At 37.2% G+C, this 26,467-nt stretch overlaps 1 protein-coding gene across 3 annotated transcripts in view; it reads right to left on the bottom strand.

Annotated features, from left to right (window-relative positions):
* Positions 1 to 10,493: 10,493 nt before the first annotated feature.
* PNPLA8 (patatin like phospholipase domain containing 8) overlaps positions 10,494 to 26,467 on the bottom strand; it is a 37,019-nt gene continuing 21,045 nt past the window's right edge. For all 3 annotated transcript variants that reach the window (XM_036401716.1, XM_036401718.2, XM_036401717.2), the window contains exons 9-10: positions 13,209 to 13,404; positions 10,494 to 11,351 (exon numbers count right to left, since the gene is read on the bottom strand). In XM_036401716.1, coding sequence (XP_036257609.1) covers positions 11,077 to 11,351; positions 13,209 to 13,404 — 471 coding nt within the window. In that variant the 3' untranslated portion in view covers positions 10,494 to 11,076. The remainder of the gene's footprint in view (positions 11,352 to 13,208; positions 13,405 to 26,467) is intronic.

Raw genomic sequence — 26,467 nt, 5'->3', positions numbered from 1 at the left:
AGAAGAGTTCTAGAAATCTGCCTCAGATGAATGAAATACTTTAAATTACTCAGGAAAAATATTGCTGAAAATGGTAATTAGGGAACATAAGAAATGAATTAAACCCAATGCATTTGTGCATCACAAGAAATGTAATGACACACATTTAACAAAATAAAGGAATTTTAAGATTTTGAAATGCTGAGATTTTCCAAATGCTGTCAGGTGCGTTACTGCTAGACATAATTTCCACATGCTTTTGAGGTTAACTTGAGGTGCAACAAATTTGCAAAATTCCTGTTTCATGTGCAGTGAGAGCATCAACATAAACAGAAGGAATACCTTTCTTCTATCTCCTCATTCCTAACAGAAAATTGCTCTGATACATAAAAAGCAAGTATAACTATTTACTTTTACTATTCTGTCTCTAGCAGATGGGCTTCTGCTTGTGTTTTTGTATTTTGTTTAATCATTTCCAATTCATGGTTTACTGGCATAGCATTCCCCAGTACAGCACCAAATGCTTCATTATGTCTTCTTCTGCTTGATCCCCCTAACCCTTTGCCCTTTGCCACACAGTCCGAGCTTTGTTATTTTTCCATTCTTTACTGGTAAGAGTGTATCATTTTCCTCTCACAAAGTAGACGAAAGTTACACAGTTTCTAAGAACCTGGAAAAAGAGAAATCACTCTTCTCTGTCTCACTATTTACACTTTACTGGAAGAGCTATTATCACATACAGCAATTATCACAAAGTTTGGGTATCTACCATTTCTGTGCTGTGTGTCACTCAAATACACAACACCCTGTAATTATGATGTATCCCCGGTGTTCACTCAAGTGAGCCCCTTTTCCAATTTGTGTTCTAAGATAGACAGTCTTTCATTCTGTAAATACCCTTGCTCCTTCCAAAGTGCTCAGGCAGGGCTCACATTTTGAGAATTATCACTTGCCTCTTCCAGTGCCAGAACCTGCTTCCCTGCTTGCTGTGATGCTGACTGCTACAGGAATTCAGCAGCTTCCTCAGCTCAGGAGTTCCTTCGAGTATTTTGAAAACTTTCAGAAGCAAATTAGTGTAGCTACCAGCTATATGGTCTCAAATCAGATGGCTGAAGTGACCACAGAGCACAGACTGTGTAATAATCCATCATTCACCAAGAGCTGTGAAAAAAGGTTTTCCTGGTTTACTCAAACTAATACCAACCAGTTTTTTTTCTTTTTTTCCTTGCCAAACAGTTGGGGGAGGGGATTGTCCCACTCTGCTCTGTGCCTGCAGCCTCAGCTCAGGCACTGTGTACACTTTTGGGCACCACGATATAAGAAATATATTAAGTTGTTTGAGAGGATCCAAAGAAGGGCAGCAGAGATGGGGAACAGTCTAGAGGGGAATAGGGGAGGCCTCATAGCAACTTACTGCTTCATCATGAGGGGAAGAGGAGGGACATGTGCTGATCTCTTCTCTCTGGTGATCAGCCATAGAACCCGAGGGAATGGCATGAATGATTAGACTGGATATCAGGAAAAGGTTTCTCACCCAGAGGGTGGCTGGGCACTGGAACAGGCTCCCCAGGGAAGTGGTCACAGCACCAGCCTGACAGAGCTCAAGAAGAGTTTGGACAACACTCTCAGGCACGTGGTGTGACTCTTGGGGCTGTCCTGTGCAGGGCTCAGAGTTAAACTTCATGATTCTCCTGGGGCCTTACTGACTCAGCATAGTCTATGATTCTCTGATTACTTTAATAATAAAGGCAGAGTGGAAGCAAGCCTAAAAATGAAAAATGTTGCAGTTTTGTTGCTCCTTGGTGCTGAAGGTCCCAACTGGTGATGAGCAAGGTGGTCCGTAGGCTGGCACTGGCTCTCACACATGTAGCTGGCAGACTCTGATGACTCACCAAGAGGCAATGTGGGTCAACCAACCTTAGGATCTTGGGAACTGAATCTGTGATTTTTAAATCTATGTATGATCTTCTGTCACTGTAGCTATGTGATAATGATTTTCTCATTTCTTGTATCATCTGTTGTTCTAAGAAACATTTGTGCTCTGCTCAAAGGTTTAGAAATGCTATAACGCTGACATTTTGAACTATTGCCTTTTTTTTTTCTGTAACACTTTTATCCTTTTATGTTCTATGGCAGAAATTCAAGAATTAACATGAAGAGAGCTATCTTAGGCAAGCCCACTCTTTTCCAGAAATAAACAGAGGAAAAGATGAGTGCAGAGGTTGTTCTATAAACCATTTACAATTGTTTATAACATCAGCATTGGGGTTCAAAATTAGGCATGTGATCTTTAAAGACAGTACTTTACATCACAGCATTAGAAGTAGAAGGGTGTCAGAAGTCAGACAAGTTCCACAGGGCAGAGCTAAAAAATATCAGTTCTTCAGAATGGTGAACAATGATATAGAAAAAAAATTGATCTATTTTGAGAAAGAAAAAGGGAACATCTTGAAACAGTACTCAGGTCGAAATTCCTACAGAAATGCTATCATACCATTTGTCCCTAGAGGAGTAAATCCAGACTTGGATTCACAACAACTATTGTTCTAGATCTTGAAAGCAAGATGAGAGTAAGGCAGGATGGCTTCTCTGAGTGAAACTTTAAATCCTAGACATCTTCACCGTGATGAGGAAGGGTAGATGCAGTTGAGTGCACAGCTGACTACTTGCCACCATCTTCCATGACATCTTGTTTTAGTAATGAGACATATGCTTAGAGATGAGAGAAGACACAGAGCTCTAGCATATATACCTGGATGAAGATGTAAAACACTGACATTGAGCCTTCTATGATCTGATGATTTGTTGACCTTCACAGCAGTGACTACAGAGCAGAGGTTAATGCTAAAATACAGGCTAGCTGTAGCAGTTATTGTTTAAGCAAAAGGAAGGCTGCAGTACTATATCTCTATACAGCTATTTGAGCATGTCTGCATCAGATTAGAAAATTAACTGCATTCAATCATTTTCTAATCTGTTGTTTACTGTTGTGGAGAAAGGGTTTATGAGATTCAATGTGTTTGTTTTTACAAATACAGTCTGACAAGGTGACTTACCTTCTGAAGAAGCTCTTTATTCTTATTTCTTTTTAGGTAACTAGGGAAGAAAAGCTGTCCAGAAACTGTCATAAAATAGTACATATTTCTGAGCACCTAATTAGAACTTTTCTACTTTGAACAGGCTTTGGCTCTGCTTTGTGCAGTTTCATATTCCTTCATTATCTTCCCTTAGAATGCCTCTGGCTGCATCCCTAATGCTTCCAGGCTGTGGAGAAAGACTCAGCTGTTGTCCAGAGGATCCATGTTCCTCAAGGAACATGACTTCCACCATTGCGGTCAGAACACCTCCTTGTGCCCTGCAGTGATTTGGGGCTGCCAGCACATATTCCATGCCCCCTCCATGAGGTGTGCTTTCAAAGAGTCACAGACAGCACTTCTCTGAAAAAGCATGGCAGCACAGGCACATATTGGGACCGAGTAGGTTTCACCACCACCACCAGCAGAGTGCCCTTTCACAAAACAGAGAAATAAATCTGAAGTAGCAGCCTCCCTATCCCCATGTCACCCCATGATGACAACCAAAGTAATCCTAGTGGTTTGTAGGGTTAGCAGAGCAGCACTATGCTGATCCTTTGGGGTTGTTCAGGAAACACACTCCTTTCCACACACATCTGACAACCTGGTCTAACAGCCCTTAGCCCAGCACTGAATCTGGCTTGGAAACTTGTTGGCTTGTGTTGTCTCATTGTACAGTAGATTTCTCTGGGACAGAAGCTGGCATGGGAGTCTACTTTTGAGGAACTGTCACAGGCAGAAAGGAAAAGGCTTGTCACCATCTTCCTGCTAAGAATAGCTGCTTATTTTACAAACATCCTTGTATGTCAGCTGGGCACTTGATACCAGCTCTGTTAGGGATGTTCTGCATAGAAAGGTTACTAAAACAAGGTCAGATGGATTGCTGTCAGATGGATTTTATTTCTTCTGGAGACTCCACACCTTTGAAGTGCTTTTGCAATGGAGAACTTACCATTGGAACCTTTGCAGAGGGACCTCTTGACACTATTAGTCTCTCACAATGCCTTCAGGGTTTGACATTCTAAGCCCAACTGGAAACCAGACATTTCAAGTATTTTGGGACCTGAGAACTTGTCCTTTCCAGTGCTTTTAGTGACTTAGAGCTGACTGTGAGCTATTTTGACCATGGAGTATTGTTTTCTGAGGCCTAGTTGCAAGAGCTTCTTCTTTACAAGGAGCTATTGTGAGGGAGGAAAGCAAAGGCATTGTGTCCTCGATGGTAATAATGAACTAAGTCTTCTTCCTCATTATCTCCAGATGGAAAGAGAACTATCTTGTTCTGTGTGCTTTTTAAAGGCCTGACTGGTCAGAAAGACCACTAATGTGAAGTGGCTCCAACTCCAGTGTGAAGGAGGAGTATCTGTGGAATGCCCAGTGGCTGCCCGTGTCCAGCTGCTGCAGTGTCCTGTGCCAGCAGGGCCATTTGCAGGATGACCAAGCTCCCATGCAGCATGAACAGCGTGGTAATGATGCTGCTTTCTGGGCATGCCACAGCGACATCACCTCACACCAGTGACCAACTCATACTGACAAAAGACAGCAGCAATCCCACAGTCATGATCTAACACATGCTGGATATATGCAGTTCAGGAAACCAGTCTCTTTTTTAACAGTGTTTCTTTTAAGTGGAATATGATGCACCTACTGTAAATGTATTGGTTTGAAAAGAGGTAATGTTTACCTGAGAGGCTGCAGTATGCTAAGCCCTGCATAATGGATGAGGAAAAGCTTTCCATTTCTCTCTACCTGAAGTAGATGCACTCTACAGACTGGGCATAAAATACATAGGAACAACATCATGCTGGTAGTATTTTGTCTTGTTTTTTTCTTTACTATCTCCAATATACACAACCGTATATGTATATATGTATATATGTATATATGTATGTATATATATATATATATATATATATATATATATATGTATATATATATATGAACCCACATAATAAACAGCTGTCCAGAGCACACTTGCTTCCTGGCAATCTCATCTAAGTTTTCCTTATGAATCTGCAGCTCCTCCCAATGATTTCTGACATATCTAGTACAAATTATTTAAAACTTACTCTGCTATAGAAATATTATTGGCTTTCCTAATGTATTCATAGCCAGATTGTTTAGACCTGCTTGGAATGGACACAGTGCTCAAGAAGTTATGGCATGCTTATGTCTTAGTAGATTCTATAAAGAAATGCCTTGAAGTCAAATTTAGCAGTGTCAATGATTTTGCCCTTTGACTCCTCATATTAAGCAGTACCTGAAATACCTGCCTTTCCTTGTAGGACGATAAATACATCCCCTACTCAGCTTGTAAACTCTCCAACATTCCTGTTTTTTTTTTTTTCTTAGCAATATAGGTCCTGTTGTCCCATTGTTACAAGTTTTCTGACTGCCTGACTCACTTGCCTGAAAATACATTCAAATGAGGTTTACAAAATGGCAGGACCATATTTCTGGTTTCCACAGAGCAGCCAGTGAGGAATCATGGAACAGCACCTTTTGTTGAAATGATACCCTGGACACATGTCAGATTTTTAAGGCAGTTACATTTGGGGATTTGCTATCCAAATTTTGAGACATTCTAGAAGACCATTTCCCTGTGGTATTAGTGTGATAATTATAATATCATTCAATTACAAAATAATGGTGTAAGAACAAAAATCTGTTCCCTTTCCAGTTTCCAAGGTCTTTAAAAAGAAAAAAGAGCTTTTAAATGCTAAGAGCAAAACTTTGCTGAACTCAGCATTGCACTTCAAAGGTATTAGTTATCTTTCCAGTTTGTTTCTGTGGTTTTACGTGAAAATGTTATATTATAGCTTCTTCCTGAAAGGTAAAGATATCAAAATGCTCCTGTGTACTTTTTATGCTATTGCAACTATATGGGGAAATAGCTGTTAATGATATTGATATAAGAAATTAATAAATAAAATTAAATCATAAATAAAAAGCAAAATTGAACTCTTTCCATAAATTAAACATGCATTACCAGGGATATAAGTAATACAGGATTTCATTTCTTGTTTAATTTTTACAGTATATTGAAAATTGCTAATGGATCCCCTTACAGAAAACTGCCAACTTTATTAAAATAAATAATAGAATTATTCTTGTTAAATCATGAAGAAAGAACAATTTAAATAATTATGAATATCTGCAAACAGTGAAGGCCATCAGCAGAGTATTGGAGCAGGTGGCACACTGGAATTAACGGGCACGTACCAGGAGCAGACACAACTGCAGGTATGGGAATGAGGAGGCTGAGCAGCGAGCATGGGAACTGGGGGGCAGCACCTCCTTGAGTTTACTCCTCAGCAGCTGGAGCAAGGAAAGAGCCTACTCATCTTGTTCCTGCAGTTTGAGGAAGAGGCATTTGGCATGCTTATTTTTCTTTGTAAATGAGTATGACTGCACCAAGAATATATCTTACTTCTAGCAGCAAACTGTCCTTCAAACAGACCAATTCTGCAAGGTCTGAAAATCTGACTCCCTGTTTAAGCAACAGTGTGAAAAAACCCTAACAACTTGGTTTTCTATCTTGCCTTATGTAGTTGAATGTAAAAGTCTATGGGTTTGTATCACAGCCAGTCTGGGGTGCAGTCTTTAAGCTGAAAGATGAGGCCTTAACACATCCTCCCCTGCAACAGATTATGTTTATATTTAATACTTGTCATTCTGAGAACAATCTTGTAATGTAAGAAAACCAGCACTGTTTGTTGACCCAGCAGAATATAAGTATTTTAATCACTGATGAAAAATTAATGTGACCAATAAATGGTAAGCACATACCAGATTTTTCTTTCACCTTTCATTTGTCTTGTATTACTTCAGCCTGTATCAGCTCCCTTTACCAGCTCAGCAAGAAAAGCAAAATAAATGAAATACAAGTAATGGATCAAAGACAAGACATAATCCTTATCTATTAGAACTAAAGAGAAGAAGCTGTTAGACATTTCCACAAGCCTATGGATTCTATTATATATGAGAGATTAACGAGTTCTCATCTGCCACATTGGTTAGAGGGATTCAGCTGGCCAAGGATTGTAGGCACAATGCATTATAGAACCCCCTCCAAGAGGCTGATTTCCAAAATTTACATTAAATCAGTTTTTTTTTGCTCTTTTGATTCGGTGTAGCCATTCTGGAACCTTGCTCTGAACATGTTTAGCACCTTTTACTTTCAGGTTAAATTTACTTTCTAAGTTTGAGTACTTTTGGTATTATGCAAGTGTTGTCCCTTAGCCTGTCATCTTTTTCTTCTTGAAGTATTTTTAAACAGCAGCAGGTTCCCTGAATCGAGCCCTTGTTTTGCTGGATGAAACAAACCACACTCTCCTAATCTTCCTTTTGGCAGCCCTTCTTTGCATCTGTTTTAGTCTGAATATCTCTTTCTCTAATAGCACTGACCAAAACTATAATTATAGTCAACTGTGGCTGCCTGCAGCTTCTGCAATAGAATCAGTATCTTCATTTTACTGCTGGAATGGACACTGACAGGAAGTAGCTTAAAAGTGATCACACTTTGATATTGAAAAGTTTTATTTTCTTCCCTTTGGTAGTGAAACTTCCTTCAATTAACATCTCCTTCTGCATAGATAATTAGAAACTAAGAGTTGACCTAAGAAGGCATCTAAGAAAAGCTAAGAGGCTTTTCTCTTTCTGACTTTGCATAAAGGGAGATTATTTTATGCCTATTCCTTTTCATTTCCTAGTCTGGACTCTTTCTTTCTGCCTTTCAGAATCAGAGCAAAGACATTTTGTCAATTTTGCAAAAAGGATATTTTCACTTTCTCAACTAAAGCTTAAACTCATCACAGAACCATAGAAAGGCTTGGGTCAGAAGAGACCTTAAGGATCATCTTTAAGATCATCCCCATTGCTGTGGGCAGAGACACCAATAAAGTTCCTAATTTTATTTCCAGGATACAGGCACATTTTTAAATGGTAACACTCATCTGGTCAGACAAAGCTTGTAGTTGTCTCTGAATGCACAAGTTACCTAGAATGCTTATCTACTGTCTTCTTTTGATTGCTCATTCTAGATTCAAAACTCACCTAATTTTTTCAGGTTTGCTCAAATTTTCCTGTCTGGGGAATTCTCTGGTGCAGTGATACAGTTATTTTAGCAGCTGTGACTGCTGAGTCAATGTCAGTTTTTTAACTGGATAGCCCCACAGCATTCCCAGGGGTACTTTTTCAAAGCAGGATACCTTTAACATGATGTTCTGCAGTAGAGTATTCCTTTTCCCATTGTTAACATTTTTATTCTTCAGAGGCACTTTTTTCATTTTAGTCTATTCTCTTCTCAAATCCATGTTACACTGAAATCATATTGTTAAAAGTATTCATGATCCCTCCTAGATTCATCTGTGAAGAGAATTATCATGTTCTTCAGTCCATTACAATGATCAGTTAAAACCTGTTTGTATTTGACCCAGTGCTAATTCCTCTGCTCCCTATCAATAAACTCCTTCGATTTAAAATCCTGTTTCTTAATTTACTGAGACCTCATTCCACTACAGTTCTTATTCCATTTTCTGCTGTTGAAGTATCATGCAGTGTTCCACAGCCAATGCCTCAAACTTCCTGAAAATAATTTTACTTTATATAGAGTGCTGCAGGAACACATCCATAGTAGTTGGGAATTCTGACAAATTGCTGATTTTTTTTGAAGTAACTAAAACCTAATTACAGCTCAAGTGAAATACCTATTGCATCTCTGCATTTTAAAATGGTTTACAGAGGAGAAAAAACTCATTAGTGCCTCATGACAGTGCAGCACTTGCAACACTGAGGATCAAGTTAATTTGAAGGCATTCAATACAAGCATCTTGTGAATTAATGTACCATAGAGGCCTAAAACAGTCTGAATTAATTACTCTACAGCTCAACTCATTTCCATATGTACTTTTAAAAGCCACGCTTAAGAAAAATACTGTTATGGCAATAGGAGGGAAAAAGGGACAAATGAAGATACGACAGCAGCTTCCAGCAAAAACAGTATCATCCTAAATCCAGATCTTACCCTACTTGAAATAAAACCCTCAGAACATGAGGTTTTATTTATATAAAGAAATTAAATGGAAATGTTATCATTCTGTTTACTAAAGGTACATGTTTTCCTTAGATAATACTTGCCCCAAAAAACCATGACTGGAAACTTATGAATTCAGAATAATGCCTTTGATATCTCAGGGATGATGCTGTGACTTTGCTCTCTGCCAGAGAAGTGCACAATGTGTTATTACATGAGACTACCTGATACTGTTTGTTTTGACTTATGGTGCAACAAGGTTTAGCTCTGTACAACATACCTCTATCAGAATAATGCTGACCTTTCTTTTTTATATGCTTAACTCATCTCAGGCCTATGGGAAAGGTTTGATCTCATTATTCTTCTATTTAGTTCTTAGTAATTGGAATGCAAAAGGGAGGCTGTATAAATGAAAGCTGGATTATGATCATAAATCTCTGCCTTGTGTGGCAAATGTAAGGAGAGAACTCAGGATGAAAAGGATGAACATCTGAATAAAATGACACAGGTAAAAATTAAAAATATATCAAATTAAAGAAAAAAAAAGAACACCTCAATCAAATGTTTTCTTGTACAGTAAAGAATATGATGTAGCACCTCCAAGGATCTCAGCTGTCTGCCTCAGAGTTCCTTTCCGAACTGCAGCCTAATAACATTTTCAATGTTTTAAAACAAGTACAGAAGGTGACTATCATAATAAATGTTATTTTTAGTAGATAATGGCAGGTGATTAGTTCCAAACAGCAAAGTGACAAATGCACTGATTTTGGTGAAACTGGATGCTTTAGCTACTGCATAGAACTTACATTTTATCCAGTCAATATTCTCATGCACTGTAGCTGTCTACTACAAGACAAACATTCCCTCAGGCACCTGGAAAACAATCTTATTAACAGGTACATGCCAACATGTGACAGCAGCTGTGTCTACCTCAAATTTCACTGCACTGTTTTGAAGAACTCCCATGTACCTTCCTGCTGTTGAAAATGCTGTTTGAGACACTGGGTTGTCAGAGCTCACAGCATCCCTCATGGCATATGCAGGAAGTATGCCCAAAGGAATGGGCAATAGGCCTGGACTAAGTTCTAAATGTTAACTTCACAGCCCTGGCATAATTTCAGGAGAATGCACATATGGAAGTTGGAAGACAAAAGGAAATTAACATAATTTGATGCTGCAACTTCTAATTTTCTTCTTGACTAGAGCTACACCTCAAGTCTGGACCCAAAACTTAAGTTTCCCTAAGAAACTTTCTCATTCATATGAACTATTTCAATATTTTATTTCCTTTATCCTGTAACTGGAATAGCTGCTTAAGTGAAGCTGTGGGGCTTGGGATTACTTTCAAATAAAGAGTTAATCAATCTGAAGTTATTCCCATAAAAACAATAAGCAGAAAGTTCTAAAAATACTAGTTAATGTTATAATTTAATAGGCCATTTATAGTCATCCAAACATTTTACTCAATACTGTTATGTACAAAATCCACTAAAATAAAAAAACAAATTTAAATGTTATCTTTCAGATGTAAAAGTGCAATTAACACAGGCAGAGTTTTTGCAAGAATATTACATTTCTATTAAATTCACTGCCTACATAAGAGCCTAACAGGTATATTGCCTACACTAAAGTGAATGAGGATTTTTTTAAAATTAACTTTGAATAAGCCTGGTAGTTGTTAAATAAAGGTTTTCTGCCACAATCATAGCACATACACCCAAAAATGCATTGCACAATTGTTTCCATAATTTTCAGTTTTACTGACTTTAGAAATTAAAGTAGAGCAACAGAAAGATTCATTAAGTTCCAAGAGTAATTGACACCTTAAAACCTTGTAATGAGTGTGCACAAAACAGCCATCCTGAATGGCTTTCCCCGGAATCCTGATAGCTTTCCAAAGATGTTATTTACCCCGAATCAACGTTCCGCCTTTACAGTACCAAATGGATTTACTGGAACAAGATTTACATTTATCTTTCATGCATTACTTATTCATAATTTGGAAAGAAACGGCAAGCCTTCATACATGTCAGCCTTTAATTTTAACCAGTCCTGAAACCTCTGCAAAGCTGATTTTTCTTGTGTTAATATTCTTGCAGCTTTTCTCAGTTTTTCTTCATTTCGTTCTAAATAACGAATTCCATCTGTCTGCAGCTGATTGAGTTTCTCTTTACGGCTTTCATCCAGAGGAATGTCTTCATTCATAAGAGGGTTAAATCTGAAATAACTATCTGGAGGTAACAGTGCATCCAGCATGGTGTGGACTTCTGTATGGAAAACAAATGAAGAAAACAGTTCAATTCACATGACAGAGTCAAACAGTCCTGCAAGCGATCTGAACAAAAGCTGCTCTGGAATGACACAGTAAGAGTAAATATGTGCTGCTTTGCTGAGTAAACATTTTTCTACCACTGCCTCATCGAAACCCCTTTCTCATTAGAAGACTTGTAAATGACCTTGTAGCTCTGTTTACTCTGGAAAAGATTCATCGTTTATTCCAAGACAACTTCACTGGTATGACAATTAAGTAAGCTTTGGAGCTATCTAGATTTTTAATTACATTCCATTCCTTAACAAGTAAGAGCCTATCCTGAAGAGCAGGAATGTAACTTCCATATTCCCATTTCAGGATACCTGTGATTTGTTACACTTAGTACTGACAGAAGTAGGTATTATGAAAACAACAGGTATGTTCTTCTGCAATCTCAAAGTAAAAATATGTAGGACTAAAGCTTTATTTTGTTTACAACTATTAACAATTTTTAAATAAATTACTACATATTCGAGGCTTGAATTTAACATGCATTTAATTTAAAATATACAAGTTAAATTCTATGACTTCAGTTAACAAGTAAAATAAAAAACTATGTAATGCATTTATATATTCTTTTTTTATAACCTGTTTCTTTCTCCCTTTAGATCTTTTTGTTGGCTCACTTAATTAAAAGTGATAGAAAATTCCATTTCTATCACTTCCTTCAGCATTCATTCTATCTTCTTTGTATTCTTAACGTGTTCCTCCATTCTTTTAAACATTTATTGTCGTATAAAAAGTTTGAAGTGAAAAAAATATCAGGTATAAGATAAAAGCAAAAGATTCTTGTAAATCTGAAATAATCTTGTCTTGGCCTCTCCTCCTGCAAATTACTCAGCTATGTCTGTTCTTGTCTCACCACATCCAGTCTTTCTTGCCCTATTTAACTCTCCCTTTTTTCCTTTGTAATACAAGTTCCCATTTGCTCAAATCTACTCCCTTCTCTTTCAATTCCTTTTCCTTTGGTCTCCACAATGAACTTTCCTTTCTTCCTTTTCCCTTCAAATTTCTTGCCTCATTTTTCAGATGCAATGAAACTTTCTGATAGAAAGTGGACAGCACATACTGCTTCCCACAATTCCCACTGCCTTTCCACAGCTCTGCAAAAGCAAAAAGGCAATCCAAAATCTAGTTTTCTCCTACTAGTGACAGTCAGCTGACAGAGACTACACAGCAAGGGATCTAGACCATAAGACCACTTCTTCTTCCCTGGCTTTTTGCAGTATCACTTTCCTTTGTAATGGGAGGGGGAAATTAACTGTGTATCAATATTTCCTGTTTACAAAAATAAAACAGATGTAAACTGCTAGAGACAGAGTTCCAGTGTACTTCTATTTAGGAACAGAATTTATTTTAGAAAACAGATGCTTGGCTCTTCCTGACAGCAATGGAAGTCATCAGCACTGGAAGATACAGTATAGTCCTTGGAAAAGTACAGTTATAAAAGTATATTTTCTGAAGGTGTTGAAAATAAATGCTCTATATTAACTACTAAGCATTTCTACATTATGGGAAAAACAAATAAAATATAAGAAATATTATTTTAAAATTAATTCCTGAATATGCCTTTTATCCTAAAGCTCAAGTAAAAATATTTATCCTAACAGTAATACTGGTATTAAATAGTAATACTGGTACTAAAACCATACACAGTAAGTTACAAAGAGATATGCTTCAATTCAGTTTCATGGGGCTGGTAGAGAAGAAAGACAAAAGTTTGAAGATTGTTCTCTGAATTGGAGCTATAATTCTAAGAACCATAAATAAAATTGAAGACAGTCACAGTACAAGTATATCTTAAGACACCAACCTTCTGTATCAGTTGCACTGTTGATAACATTTGTCAGTTTGGCTTTCAGACTGGTGTGTGTGACATTGGTCTTTACCTCACTTTCGTACCGACCAGTGCCCAACGAAATCAGACACTGCAATGGAACATTGGGCCAGAGACACTTGCACTCATGAACTGCCAGCGCAGAAGGATTGTTTAGGAGCAGACCTCCATCCTGTAAATTAACAAGAAATACAAATATTGATACTATACATAACATATGGTCACAAAAGAAACTGCAACTGTAAATTAAACTAGCATAGCCCTAATATACAAAACCAATGAAAACCCGTAAGCATTAATTTCGAAGTTTTGTGAAATTGAACTGAAGCTGTTTGTATGATAAAGCAGCTTCCTAGCTTGGCCTCCCAGGCACTGTCTGAGCAGCTGCTGGGGCTGTGCTCAGTTCTGCTGCATTATATACAAGTGGTATACTGAAACAGCACTGTTCACTGGAATATCTAGAGAAGTTATGACTTCATTTTTGAAGACCTTTTCAGTAAGACAGATACACATATTAACAATTTCTTAATCAAAAATCTGCCTCGTGAAATGCTTATTAGTGATATGACATGGAAATTTTCTGTAACAAAACCCAAATCACTACCTGAAGATTCCAAAACAAATTAAAAAAGAAAAATCACAAGAGCTATGCTTGGCCAAACCTTACTTTGTAAACATAGTCATTACACAGGATGCTACAGCTTTGATTTAAGAGTTGGAAAGTCATTTAGGTTGGAAAGAACTTATTGAGCTCATCTGGTCCAACCGCCCTGCTCACACAGGGTCAGGTACAGCATGCTGCCCAAGGCCATGTCCAGTTGGGCTTTAACTATCTCCACAAATGGAGACTCCAAAATCCCTATGGGTAACCTGTTCCAGTGTTTGACCACCCTCACAGTAAAATATTTTTCCTGTGTTCAGATGAAATTTCCTGTTTGCATTTACACCATTGTCTCTTCTCCTACCAGTGGGCACTACTGGGAAGACCACAGCTTCCTCATCTTCTTTCCCTCCCACTCTTGATTGGTATACATTTCCTGCCAGAGTCTTCTCTTCTCTTCGCTGAATAGTCTCAGCTGACTCAGTCTCTCCTCACAGGAGAGTCCCTTAATCATCTCTGTGGCCCTGAACTGGACTACCTCCAATAGACTCATGTCTCTGTTGTACTGGGAAACCAGAGACAGGACTCCAGATGTGGCCTCAGCAGTGCAGAGAGGAAGGGCTATCCCCCATGATCATTGGCAGCACTGTTGCTGATGCAGCCCAGGATGCTGTTGGCCCTTTTTACTGCAAGTGGGCATCACTCATGTTGAGCTTGCTGTCCACCAGCACCCCAAGGTCCTTCTCTGCCAAGCTGCTTTACAACTCAGTGTAATGAGGCTATTCCTCTGTATATGCAGGGCTCTGCCTTTCACATTTTTCAACTTCATGAGAATTCTTCAGCCTGTTGAGGTCCCTTTGAGTGGTGGCCCAACCATTCATGTAACAGTCATTCTTCCCATGTTTGTATCATCCACAGAATTTCTGCAGGTATACTCTGTCCAATCATCCAGCTCATTAATGAAGACACTAAATAGAATTTGCCCCAGTATAGGTACACCTCTAGTGTCTTGTTTGTAACTTGACTTTGTGACACTGATCCCAGCTTGGGCCTAGTTATTCAGCTAGTTTGTATCCACTTCACTGTCTCTACCTAACCCAACTTTGTCAACTTGTCTCTGGTATTATGGGAGGTAAGTGTCAAAGGCTTCACGAAGTTGAAGCATCCAATGCCTTCTACTTGTCTACCAATTGCAGATGGCTGCCAGGGTTGCTCAATCACGAGTAAACTATTTTATAAATCCATGCTGACTACTCATGAGCACCTTTTTGTTCATCACTTTAGAAGTCCTTTTCTGGAGGATTTCCTCTATCATCTCCCAAGGGATTAGGACTGAAGTCAACAAGCCTGAAGTTCTCCAGAGCTTTCTTCTTACTATTCCTGAAGACATGAATGGTATCTGCTTTCCCAATAGCCACTATCATTTCAAAATAATCAAGTCACTTCACAATGGCATCAGCCAGCTCCATCAGCACTCACAGGTGCAGCACATCATATCTTATGAATTTACATATGACCAGGTCATTTAACTGCTCCCTAACATGCCTCTCCTCCCCCCAGTACAAGTCCTCCTTGCACCAGACTTTTACTCTAGCTGCAGGGGCCTGGGATTCCTGAAAGCCATTTTTACTGGTATAGACTGACACAAAGGCAGCATTAAGCATCTTGGACTTTTCCAAATCATTTGTCACAAGCTCTCTTGTCCCAGTCAGTAGCAGGCCCACTTTTTCCCTAGTCTTTTTGCTGTTCACGTACTTTTAGAATCTTTTGTTGTTGCCCTTTATATCCCTCTCCACGCCAGCTTTTGTTTTCCTAGGCCCACCTCTGCAAGACTGGACAGGACATCTATACTTCTGGGTCACTTGTCCCTCCTACGCCTTTTGTACACTTCCTTTTTATGTTGAAGTTCAGTTAGGATATCCTTGCTCATCCCTGCCTGCCATCTTTGCTTGATTTCCTGCTTATTGGAGTGGTGGTCCTTTGCTGAATTTGGAGGGAGTGATTGCAGACTATAAGCCAGCTCTCCTAGCTCATCCCCTCTTCTCTTCAAGGTCATAGTCCATGTGATTCTTCCAAGCAGAGCTCTAAAGAGGATGAGGTCTACTTTCCTGAAATGCAGTGCACTAGTCCTGCTTTTTCCCCCTGCTTCCTCCCCTTACGATCCTGACCTCCATCATCTCACAGTCACTAGAGCCAAGGCTTTCTTAATCTTTCATAGCCCTGACCAGTTCTTTACTCTTCATAATCACCAGGTCCAGCAAAGCACCTTTCCTTGTTGGTCCACCATCAACTAGGACAGCTGCTGTCACCAATGCACTTGAAAGATCTCCTTGGTGGCTTGAGCTCTGCTGTACTGTCCTTTCATCAGGAATCAGGATGATTCAAGGTCCTCTGAGGACCAGCCCTGAGGATATGAGGCTTTTTTAAGTTGTCTGAAGATCAGACTTCAGCCCAGTACTACTAGGAACAAATGCTACTCTGGAATTGAGGAGAGACATCTTTCGCTAGCAACATTTCAAAAGTGTAGGTGATGAGGCTGGGATAAAATACTTCAGGAGTAATAAGAATCAGTGTGAATGACAGTAAGCCTGAGAAGCATTCAGATAATGAGATTTTGATCCACTGAACCTCAAGAAGTACATTCAGCACTTCCTGGAAGTAAAATGATATTCACTCCAACCAAGAAGTAGATCAATTTGGAATTTGAATTAAACAGAGGTTTTTTTTTTTTGGTGGGAGTGCCTTAAAACCAGCAGTTACAAAGGCAAAACTTAAGCTTGAGAACATTACCAATAGCAGAGATGAGGATAGCTGTTTCCATTCAGAATCCATACAAATAAGTAAATATAAAAGAAAGAGAGTATTTACTATAATAGGTATAATGCAAGCACTCCCTATATTCTAAAATTCCCTTTTCTGACACCATATCTGACCATCACATTACTAAAACAATAAGGAAAAGCAACTCTACCCAGGAATAGCTTAGAATAAAAAAGGTTTTAGAGATGAAAAACATTTTATAGCAACTCCTTGTAACTACAGCTGTGCTAGATAAGTAAAACCAGGATTACTGAGCTTAGTTTTTTGAGTTTGCTTTCTTTTAATTAACCTTTCATTTCAACCTACAAAAAGCTCTTTGAACCCTCTCTGGATACCATCCGCCTTGCTCAAAACACTAAATACACTGCTAACATGAATGATCTCTTCAGTGCCTATTATCCTTTGCTCATGTTTAGTCTAGAGAACTAAATACAAGGATGTTTTTGTCCTTTATATAATTCCCCATGAATCTTTATCTAAAATCTTAATTATTATTATAGTGCTGCTTAATTATTTCTTTAAATCCTAGATTTAAAACATGCTTACAAAATAATTTCCACTGATACTGTCAATATAATTAAACATGACTGCTACACCATGGGAAAATTAGTGTTATCAGAAGTTTGAGGGTATATTATACTAGAATACTACAATATTTTTGTAATACTGACAAATAAAAGATCAAAGGAACATAAAATATATGTACCAAATGTGTTTGTGATGATAACTAATGGCTTTGTGCGATGATTTCCATATTTAAACATTCTCCAATTTAGGTTTATTGTAATGACAGTAAATTCCTAATGATTTGCAGTTTAGACACAACTTCTAGCATTTATACAGATAATAGACACATGTCCATTTTTGAAAGTTAGAAGCAGGACTAAGAAAGGCAACTGACTTGTTTCTTCTCCTCCAAAGAGATTATGGGTGATAGTAACCACATCCTAATCAATACTTCAAATAATATTACTCTGTTAAAAAAGCAATGTTCATCATACTACTTTTGCTTACAATGATCAACTACTAAAGGAGCAAATAATGCTGTTAGTTAAACTGTACTATTAAGGACTTCGTGAAGGAAATGCTGCAGTAATTTATTTAAATCTGCAGCTCCAGAAACAATAGAGCTAATTATGCAAAAAAAAGCTGAAATTCTTGTGAAAAAGTATTTTCACCATTTTAAAAATTAGTTACGATTTCATGTATGTGCATGCAAAGAAAATATAAACAACAAAGAATTTTCCATTCTGAAAAGTAAAGAACAGAAACTAATTCTTCTGTTTCTGAATAATTCCTCTAACTTCATAAAACTGGAAAAAAGCCCATCCCAAGATGTCTACTGAACTAGAAATACAGAAATATGAAAGTCAGATCTAAATATTTAAAAATTAATTTTAAGAAATCATGACATATTCTTCTCCATGCTTGCCCTTGAGACACACGAACAGAATTCCCAAATGATTGACTCCACAGTGTTGTACAAAAGATACTGAGATCACAAGAAACTTCACTGATCCTTGTTTTGGAGAACTGCTAAATCTGCTGTCTTAATTTTTTTCTCATTCTGTTGAACTTATTCTATACCTATAAAATACTATATAAATGCATCTAAATTATTTATAACTTACTAATTAAAATATTTTATTGTAAGCATTGGGCTTTTAAAATATATTTATAAAAAAACATTAACCAAAATGCAACAAACATAAATACTGAGTGATGGCCAGTAGTATGGAATGTCTTGGTAACTAACAAAAGCTTCCTCATCCATGCTAGATTCCATGAGCTTTCTTGCCACTCTGAACTTCCATGCAATTAAACAACTGGAAGTAAACAAGGCAAATTTATCTGATCTCTACAGAGATGCAACATCAATCCCTGTTTGTCTCAAAACAAAATAATGAAAACAAAATAAGGATCTTTATACCACATATGATAGTGCAAAAAGTCTTGTTGATATAAAGTGATATTTTCACTCATAGTATAAGCTTCAAGCTACAATTCAAATTCTACAAAGCATTGCTAACTTTATGCACAGCCCTAAACCTTTTTGGTTCCTATTAAGTTCAGCAGTTCCTCTTGGACAGATGGAATGTCTTCAACGCGTCACTCCTTTCCTCTATATTGTTAGCTATGTCCCTATGGAATGGTACTGCCTGTGTGCACACAGAGTCCATACAAACAGAATATTCAATAAATTACACATTATTGACATACACTGGGTCTAAAAGCAAAACCAATAGATCAAGGGAAGTGCTTATCCCCTTTTATTCAGTATGCACAAGGCCAGACTAGGGATAGATACTTTGGACACCCAGTTAAAAAACACTGAAGAACTGGAACACATACAGTAAAGAAACACTAAGATGGTTTGGGGCCTGAAGCACATAACATACGAGATGAGATGCAGGGAAGTAGGTTCGCTTACCCCATTGCAAAGAGAAAGCCAAGGAGGAAGCTAATCACAGTGTTCCATTATCTAAAGCAGAAATACCCAGATTCTTTCAAAAAGTACAGAGTAAGAGCTGGAGCATCTGTGGAATCTCCATCCTTGGATATTTTCAAAACTAAGCTGGGCAAAGTCCTGAGCAACCCAAGCCAGCTTTGAGGTTTAGCCTGTTTTGAACAGGAGGCTGGACCAGATAACCACCTGAAGTTCTCTCCTCCTCCTCTAGTTTTCCTAAGGCTCTACTCTATTTAAAGAAATACTGCATGAATCACAGATGTATGTAATTTTAGCTGTTAAACAAAATTACATCTCAAAATCTATTCTTATTAGAATTTGAATTTTGTCAGTCCAGTCTCAGTCTTGTGGAAAATGCAAAATTTGTAGTGCAAGGAGAGGTTCCGGTTGGCCATTTAAGAAAAATGTCTTCACCAGAAAACATAAGAACACACTGAAGAGGGAAGTGGTGGAGTTACCTTCCCTGGAGGTGTTTAGAAGACATTCAGATGTGGTACATAGGGATGGGGTTTAGTGGTGGACTGGGCAGTATTAGGTTAATGGCTGGACTTTGTAGGGTTTTTCTAACATAAATGAGTCTATGATTCACACCTTGCAATCTTTAACAGAAAGGGTAACTTACAGGAACTTTACAAATGACTGAACTGTTAACCTATATCCACAACAGGTGGAATTGGCCCAAGCTTTGACTCAGAACTCAGTGTTGGGCAAACAACCAGGGCAGATACCTTTTTTCTTTCTGTTCTCCTGTTCTTGGATTAACTGGCCTTCCCTACATTTCACCCTCTCCTCTCATTTAGCTAGATCTCAAACCAATTGCAAACTCTCTTTTTCACTTCCCAAACACACATTTGTCATCCCTTCCTTTCTCTGCTGCTACACTCAGTGCAGTGGCAAGTGCCAGACACTGCTTCATCTGCTGAACTTTGCAAAACCATTCTACACTTGAGTTGACTTAATTTGCTGGCAGCACACCAAACACAAAGTGCTGGAGTAGGAATGCTAATGCAAGGAGATACTAGAAAAGGGGGCATAACTCTCCCAATGTCATCAGGCAGGCAAGCAGCAAAGAAAAAGGCTTCTTAAAAATTTCTAAATAAAAAAATAGGTATTTCCAAATAAAAAATAATGGAAGTAATCAAGTAAGTTAATATTAAAATGGAACATAATAATAATACAACTGCAAAATTGCTAGTGATATCAAAGCAGTGAACTCAGGGACTGGGACATTGTTTCAGTCTTTTGTCAAATGCTTTTCAGGTGGTAAATATGCAGTCATTCTGTTTTATTTAATGTCTTATTCCCAGATGAAGCCAATGAAATTTTTTCACATGGATTATTTCACAAAAATTCCTTAATATAACAGTAACCATATTTTTAGAGCTTCTGGTAGGTAACAAGGAGTCTAAAGCTGTAGCTAGTATTTTCTATCAGTGTTCTGATAGTTGCAAAATGGTCAGGCAAGGCTCCCCCCTGTTACTTGACTTACAGATCTTCAATTATTTAAAGCAGGAAAACAGACCTTTTGTAAACAAATGTTCAAATAAAAACTCTGATGGAGATACCCTGCTTGCACAGTTCTAGAGGTAAAGAAAGGCCTGGTTAAACACTGTGAAACAGATGAGTGCAAATTCTACAATCAGAAGGAAAAGAGACTGGGAAGTCTGCAAGAAAGTATTCCAGAGCACATGGGAGCCTGGTACCAAAGGACTTTCTGAAAATCTTGTCCTATTTAAATAATTATGGTGAATGGGCATGAAGTCACCAGTGACATACTTAAGTCAATACTTTGAAAATAATTATTTGAAATTAAAATACTAAAATTCAAAAATTGTACTTTACTATGGGAGAGCAGTTGTTTCCCACAAGAACATTCTCCACATTCATAGGCTCTCATTGCACTTCCTAATTCTGTCAGACTAAAGTTGAGCCTTGTAACTGTTCTGTATAACACCTTGTGTGCTGCACAGTTTCATTTCAATTATCCTAAACTTTGTGAATAAAATAATCTAGCACTGAATGAAGGATTTATAGTGTATGAAAGCCAAGTCTGAGATTTGGAAGCTGAGTTTGTTGGCTCCATAGTAACCACTTCACCTCACTGCCTATGCAGACATGCTTTGCATTTTAGTTCACTCTTACAGACTTGCTCTGTTGTTTACTTTCACTGTATTTGTGAAAAAGCAGAGACAGAATTAGTACAAAGCTATCACAGGACAAGACAGGCTAAGACTCTGAGTGGACTTCTGAAAAGTATTTTTTAAATTCTATGCTTAAAGTCAACATAAATATCATAAATATGCAGCTTAAGGATAAGTCAGTTGCTGCAAATGAGTTTGAGGAATTGCTGCATAGCAATAAGGGGTTACTTAGAAAAACTAAAATGGCTACTTTAAAAACATTTACTTTATTTCCCAGAAGTAATGGGCAAAATCATTCTGTAAAATCATCTCAATATATTTATGTATGTAGCAGCGAACATCCTCAGAGTAGAAGACAGGAATGAGAAAGGGGAGAATTCTTTCACTACCTAAGGTAGTAAGGTCTATCAATCCAGGTAACTTCAAGATTCACATCCCAGCCTAGTCCTCTCACTGCCCTGGGCACCCAGTGTCATTATGAAAATGTCAGTAATTGTACCCTAAGTTTTAAGGCTTGCTCAGTAAAGCATCAGTGGGCTAAAAAGTTATAGTTTTTGACAAATGCTTTGTGAAAAAGAAATCTATACATTCAGATTTAACTGTACAATAAACTAGCTCCCTATAGCTTCAGCACAAACATAACCTTTTCAATACAAAGATTAAGTGATTATGTTGTTCTGTTATACATATACAAATATGTTTGAAATATACATAAATTATGGCTTTCCTCTTGGCAGAAATCAGTCAGACTGATCACAGTATTACTGAGGATGAAACTGGTGAAGAGAAGCTCCCAGTAAGACAGGCAATCTTTCTTTTCCTTAACAAACTATTTGGCAAAATATAAAAAGTTTTATAAACATGAAACAGGACAGAAGCAGAACTGTTTTCATCTTGCTGACAAGAAACGGATGGTGGTGTCAATATTTCTAACAAATCTCTGTCTAAAATGTACAGTGACCAAGAACAATTAGATTTTGCTTCATTCTAACAGTATGTTCCACTTTGCTGTTTGAGTGAGAAACTTATTTAAATAACTTCAGTCATTTTTTATAAAGCACACAATGACCTACAGTTGTCTCCTTATACAAATATTTAATCCAATTTATTCGGGAAGATTCGCCCTTGCTTTATAATCATGCTAAGTAGCAGACTCCTGGGGTCAACTACATACAATTATAATATATTCTGCACTATGCTGATTCCCAGCAGAGGCCCTAATTGGTGACAGATATAAATGTCATCCTCTTACACACCAAATTTCTAACAGTTACAGAAAGAACCAATTCCCTTATTTAGGGAGAGCCAGAGTGCTCCTTTAGATTCCTGAAATAAGCACCTTGTGCTCATTATTTTGAAATGCTGTCTCAAAATCATTATTTATGTTTAAATAAAAAAATAATCACTTAAGTTACTAGAAAAATAAATACTTAAGTTACTTGTCATAAAGACTGCAGTGAAAAAGGGATTTCCCTTGAACTGGCATTGGGAAAAATTCTAGAGAAAACATTTACCCAGAATATGAAAATTAAATGCATTGGGATTTATATTATTGGGATTTATATTATTGAATGACATTTATTAAATATTAAATTTCCATTACTGCATTATTTTACATTCTTTATTTTTTAAAGAAAATATGAAGGTGCATTAGCTGTATCTGTACTCCTGCCACAGCAGTTACAGAGAGACATTATACTAAGAACACATGACAAAATATAAAAAATAAATTCAATAACATTTGAAAATTTACTGAAAAGCTTCCTTTTCAGTTCAACTGTTTTCCCATACAGTATTTATAACTTTTCCCCCTAAAAACTAGCAACACCACAATACAATTGGCATACACCCAAATGTCATGATCAATGCTTCTGAGAACTGTCAATACTATTGCTCTTAAATGCAAAATATTTGATAATATATTTTACATTCACTAGAATGAATGCCTGGCTGAGGTCGACTTCTAGGTGATTATCTTGAATTATTAACTCATCCTAGTGAGTCATTAATTCACAGAAAATGACCTGCTGCTCTGAAGACATCACTGAATTTATGGGTTTATGTCAGATACAGAAAATGTATCCTTACAGGGTACTGAGGAAGTTTGCTAAATATTAGTAGACATCATGAAAGGAAGAATTGTTTGGCAATAAAATATATTGTCAGATATTTCATTAAAAGCATAAGTTGTGCATGACAGATCTAATTACATTAATTCTGCAGCTAACAACAGCACACATCACAAAAATAGTATGTATTTTAACCATGTTTCCCAAATGATGAATTGGCTGTGATGTTACAAGCAAAGATCAGAGTGTGTAACCTAATAAAAACTGGGCCCATGGCTGAACCTACACTGACCCCAGACACAGGCCCAAAACTCAGGGTCTCTTATGATACCTTTGAAGCACAGCTAAGTTAACAGTACAGCTTTAAACCCCAAAACCAAAACAACCAACAAGATCCCCCAACCCATGGGTCTGAATAAAATCCTTCTATATTCAGATAACTCCAGTATACTCAAGTCTAGAAGTTTTGCCCTTGCTGAAGACATTCAACTTAGGAAGCATGTAAACACTCTATTTGCTATGGCAGAATATACTGGACTAAGGAGAAAGCTGCACCAAACAATTACATTAACATGAAACCTCTACAACTGAGCAAGGAATCCCAGATATGGAGATAGCCAAATCTTTGTGAAATGGGACCATATTAAATTTGCAAAATTTCTAAATTATTTAAATTTTATTTCCCAAGATAACAATGGAAATATTTAGACTCAATACATTTTTACATCAGTAACTTGATATTACATATTGATATTAGTTTTCTTAATTAATTGGTCTACATTTTTAGCTGCTAGCTTATTAAACAACAGTAAAATGTCAGGAACTTCAAAATGCATTGAGAAAAATACAGAAATACTAGCAGTGACCCACAGGGAATGTAGGTGGCTCATTACTGGATATATCAATTAAAAATGCTATTTAAAACATGTTGGTCATTCATCTGTTCAAAACCATATAACAATCAATGCTGAAAGCTAACTCTACAGTCAACTGTCAAATCTAAATGTATTACAGACTCCACTAATTTCACATTGCAATTTCAAACTGAAATTGGATTTCCAATTATAGCCCTTTATTTATAGAATTATGCAAGTTACCTAAATTTCTTAAGACAATTTTATTCTTTACATGTTGACTCAAACACTACATTTCATTTCACTGCAACTGAAATGTATGTTTGCAGTTAAAGGATTTGATCTTAAAATGGACAAAATGTATGAGATAAAGTGAATTCACTGAAGATAACTGCTATGAAGGATTCAGGATTTGGACATGAACTACCTAGTACCTGTATCCACAGTGGAGGCAGGTGGATGGGGAGTAAGGACTGAAGGAAAAGTTCTGCACTTTCTCAAGTCCCCTAAATTAAGAAGTACATGGCTAAATGACAAAATACAGTTGGTATCAGAATCATCATGAAAAAGCTCTGAGTAGGGAACTATCACACAATGATTTAAACCACCAACATATAAATTGCAAGGCAACATATAAAGGCAAGTGTAATTCTAATCTGTATCTTTCTCTGAAAAAGGAAACACATCATACTGTTAAGGTAACATGGGTTCCAGCCTGACCAAGTTAACGCCTCTGAATTTTGTTTCTGATTTAGAAGTGCTAATTTTGACTCCAATATATCATTCAATGTTGTGAAACGTGTCTTGGGTCATGCAAAAACCACATTGAATAGTCCAGTTGCAAGAAAGATTACTCAAAATGCAGCAGGTGCAGCAGAAGACCATCAGGATAAACAAGAGAACAGAGTCTTTCTGAAAAACTGAGACAGACTCACATATTTAGACTAAGAAAATTTAAAAAAAGATGAGTGTCTTTATATAAGCATCAGACACACTAAGCACCAGACCACTATATATATCAAAATCAAGCTTTCCTTGAGGGAAGAGGCAAAAGTTTATCAATAACCACACCACATCCTTGGGCTTTTATTTGCAATGAACATTAAAAGGCTATTTTCTTTGGAAATATGGCCCCATTTAAGTCAGTGTTGACAAATACACTAACCTAAGAAAATAAAAACTATAAAGAACAGAAAAAAATTTTCTTTTTGATCTAAGAAATAGTGGCTGCAACATCAGAACATGAGTGTAGAACCTAGATTGTCTGTACAGAGCTTACTGAATGGACTCCGTTCACAATCCTCCACTCTATGCAGCCTCCTCTGACCTTACAAGATTTGTTTTATAGCAAATATTAGCTGGTCAGCAGTGTTGCTGAAGATGGACTCAAAAGTCTAAGCAAAAAAATAGTTAAACGATTACAGCTTATTAAGAGCAAGGTTTTGTTTCTTCTTTTAAATAAGCCCTCTGAAGACTACATTAGGAAAACATCACTCTGAAACAATTGAGATAAAAATTAGAATGCTTCCAAGTTAAATGCCTAAACAACAGACACTCTCAATTTCATTATACTAAACAAATCTGCCAATAATATGTCACTTAGCAAGGCCCTGCAGGGAATCTTACAAGCAGTCTGCTCTGCAAAATACCACTGGTACAGTAACCACAGCAATTTCACAAAGGCTGGTAAACTGCACAGTGCATGTCCACCTTCAGAGCTGTTATCCAAACCTAGGGAATCCATAAGGGAGAAAGAAACACAGATACCCATGTAACTTAGATGTGTCAGTAAATTCCCTATTCCTTAAACAGTAAGCAACATTGCCTTGATTGCTGTGGGCAAACGTGCATGGCAAAAAGTAGACAGAGAAACAAAGAAAGAGCTGATTCTATCATTGTGAGAACAAGATACACCTATTAAACTGCAGCCTGCATAAGCTCTGGTGCATACTGATCACCGTGGCATATCCTAAGAATGAAAAGAACTTCAATGTGACCTATATTCTGTGTCTTCTCAGAGCCTGGGAAGCACCCTTGAATCTAATTTTAAAAGCTACCATGTAAAACCAATTAGGGTAGGGTGCACTAAGTGAATCACTTTTGAAGGCCTCTCCTGTAACAAGCTATAAAGATGAACTGGCTTTACAGATTTGTTACCTAAAAAAATAAAAGTTTGAAAAATACGTAGAAACCATGAATTATCTTTTTCCAATGAAGGTGTGACTTCAAATTTTAGTTATAACTATTGTACTACATATATTTTTTTTATTTTTAGGTTGTATT

The sequence above is a fragment of the Molothrus ater genome, chromosome 5 (assembly GCF_012460135.2).
Source record: "Molothrus ater isolate BHLD 08-10-18 breed brown headed cowbird chromosome 5, BPBGC_Mater_1.1, whole genome shotgun sequence".
NCBI classification, from domain to species: Eukaryota; Metazoa; Chordata; class Aves; order Passeriformes; family Icteridae; genus Molothrus; species Molothrus ater.
The sequence above is the reverse complement of the archived record's forward strand: the minus strand, read 5'-3'. Positions and strand labels throughout refer to the sequence as shown.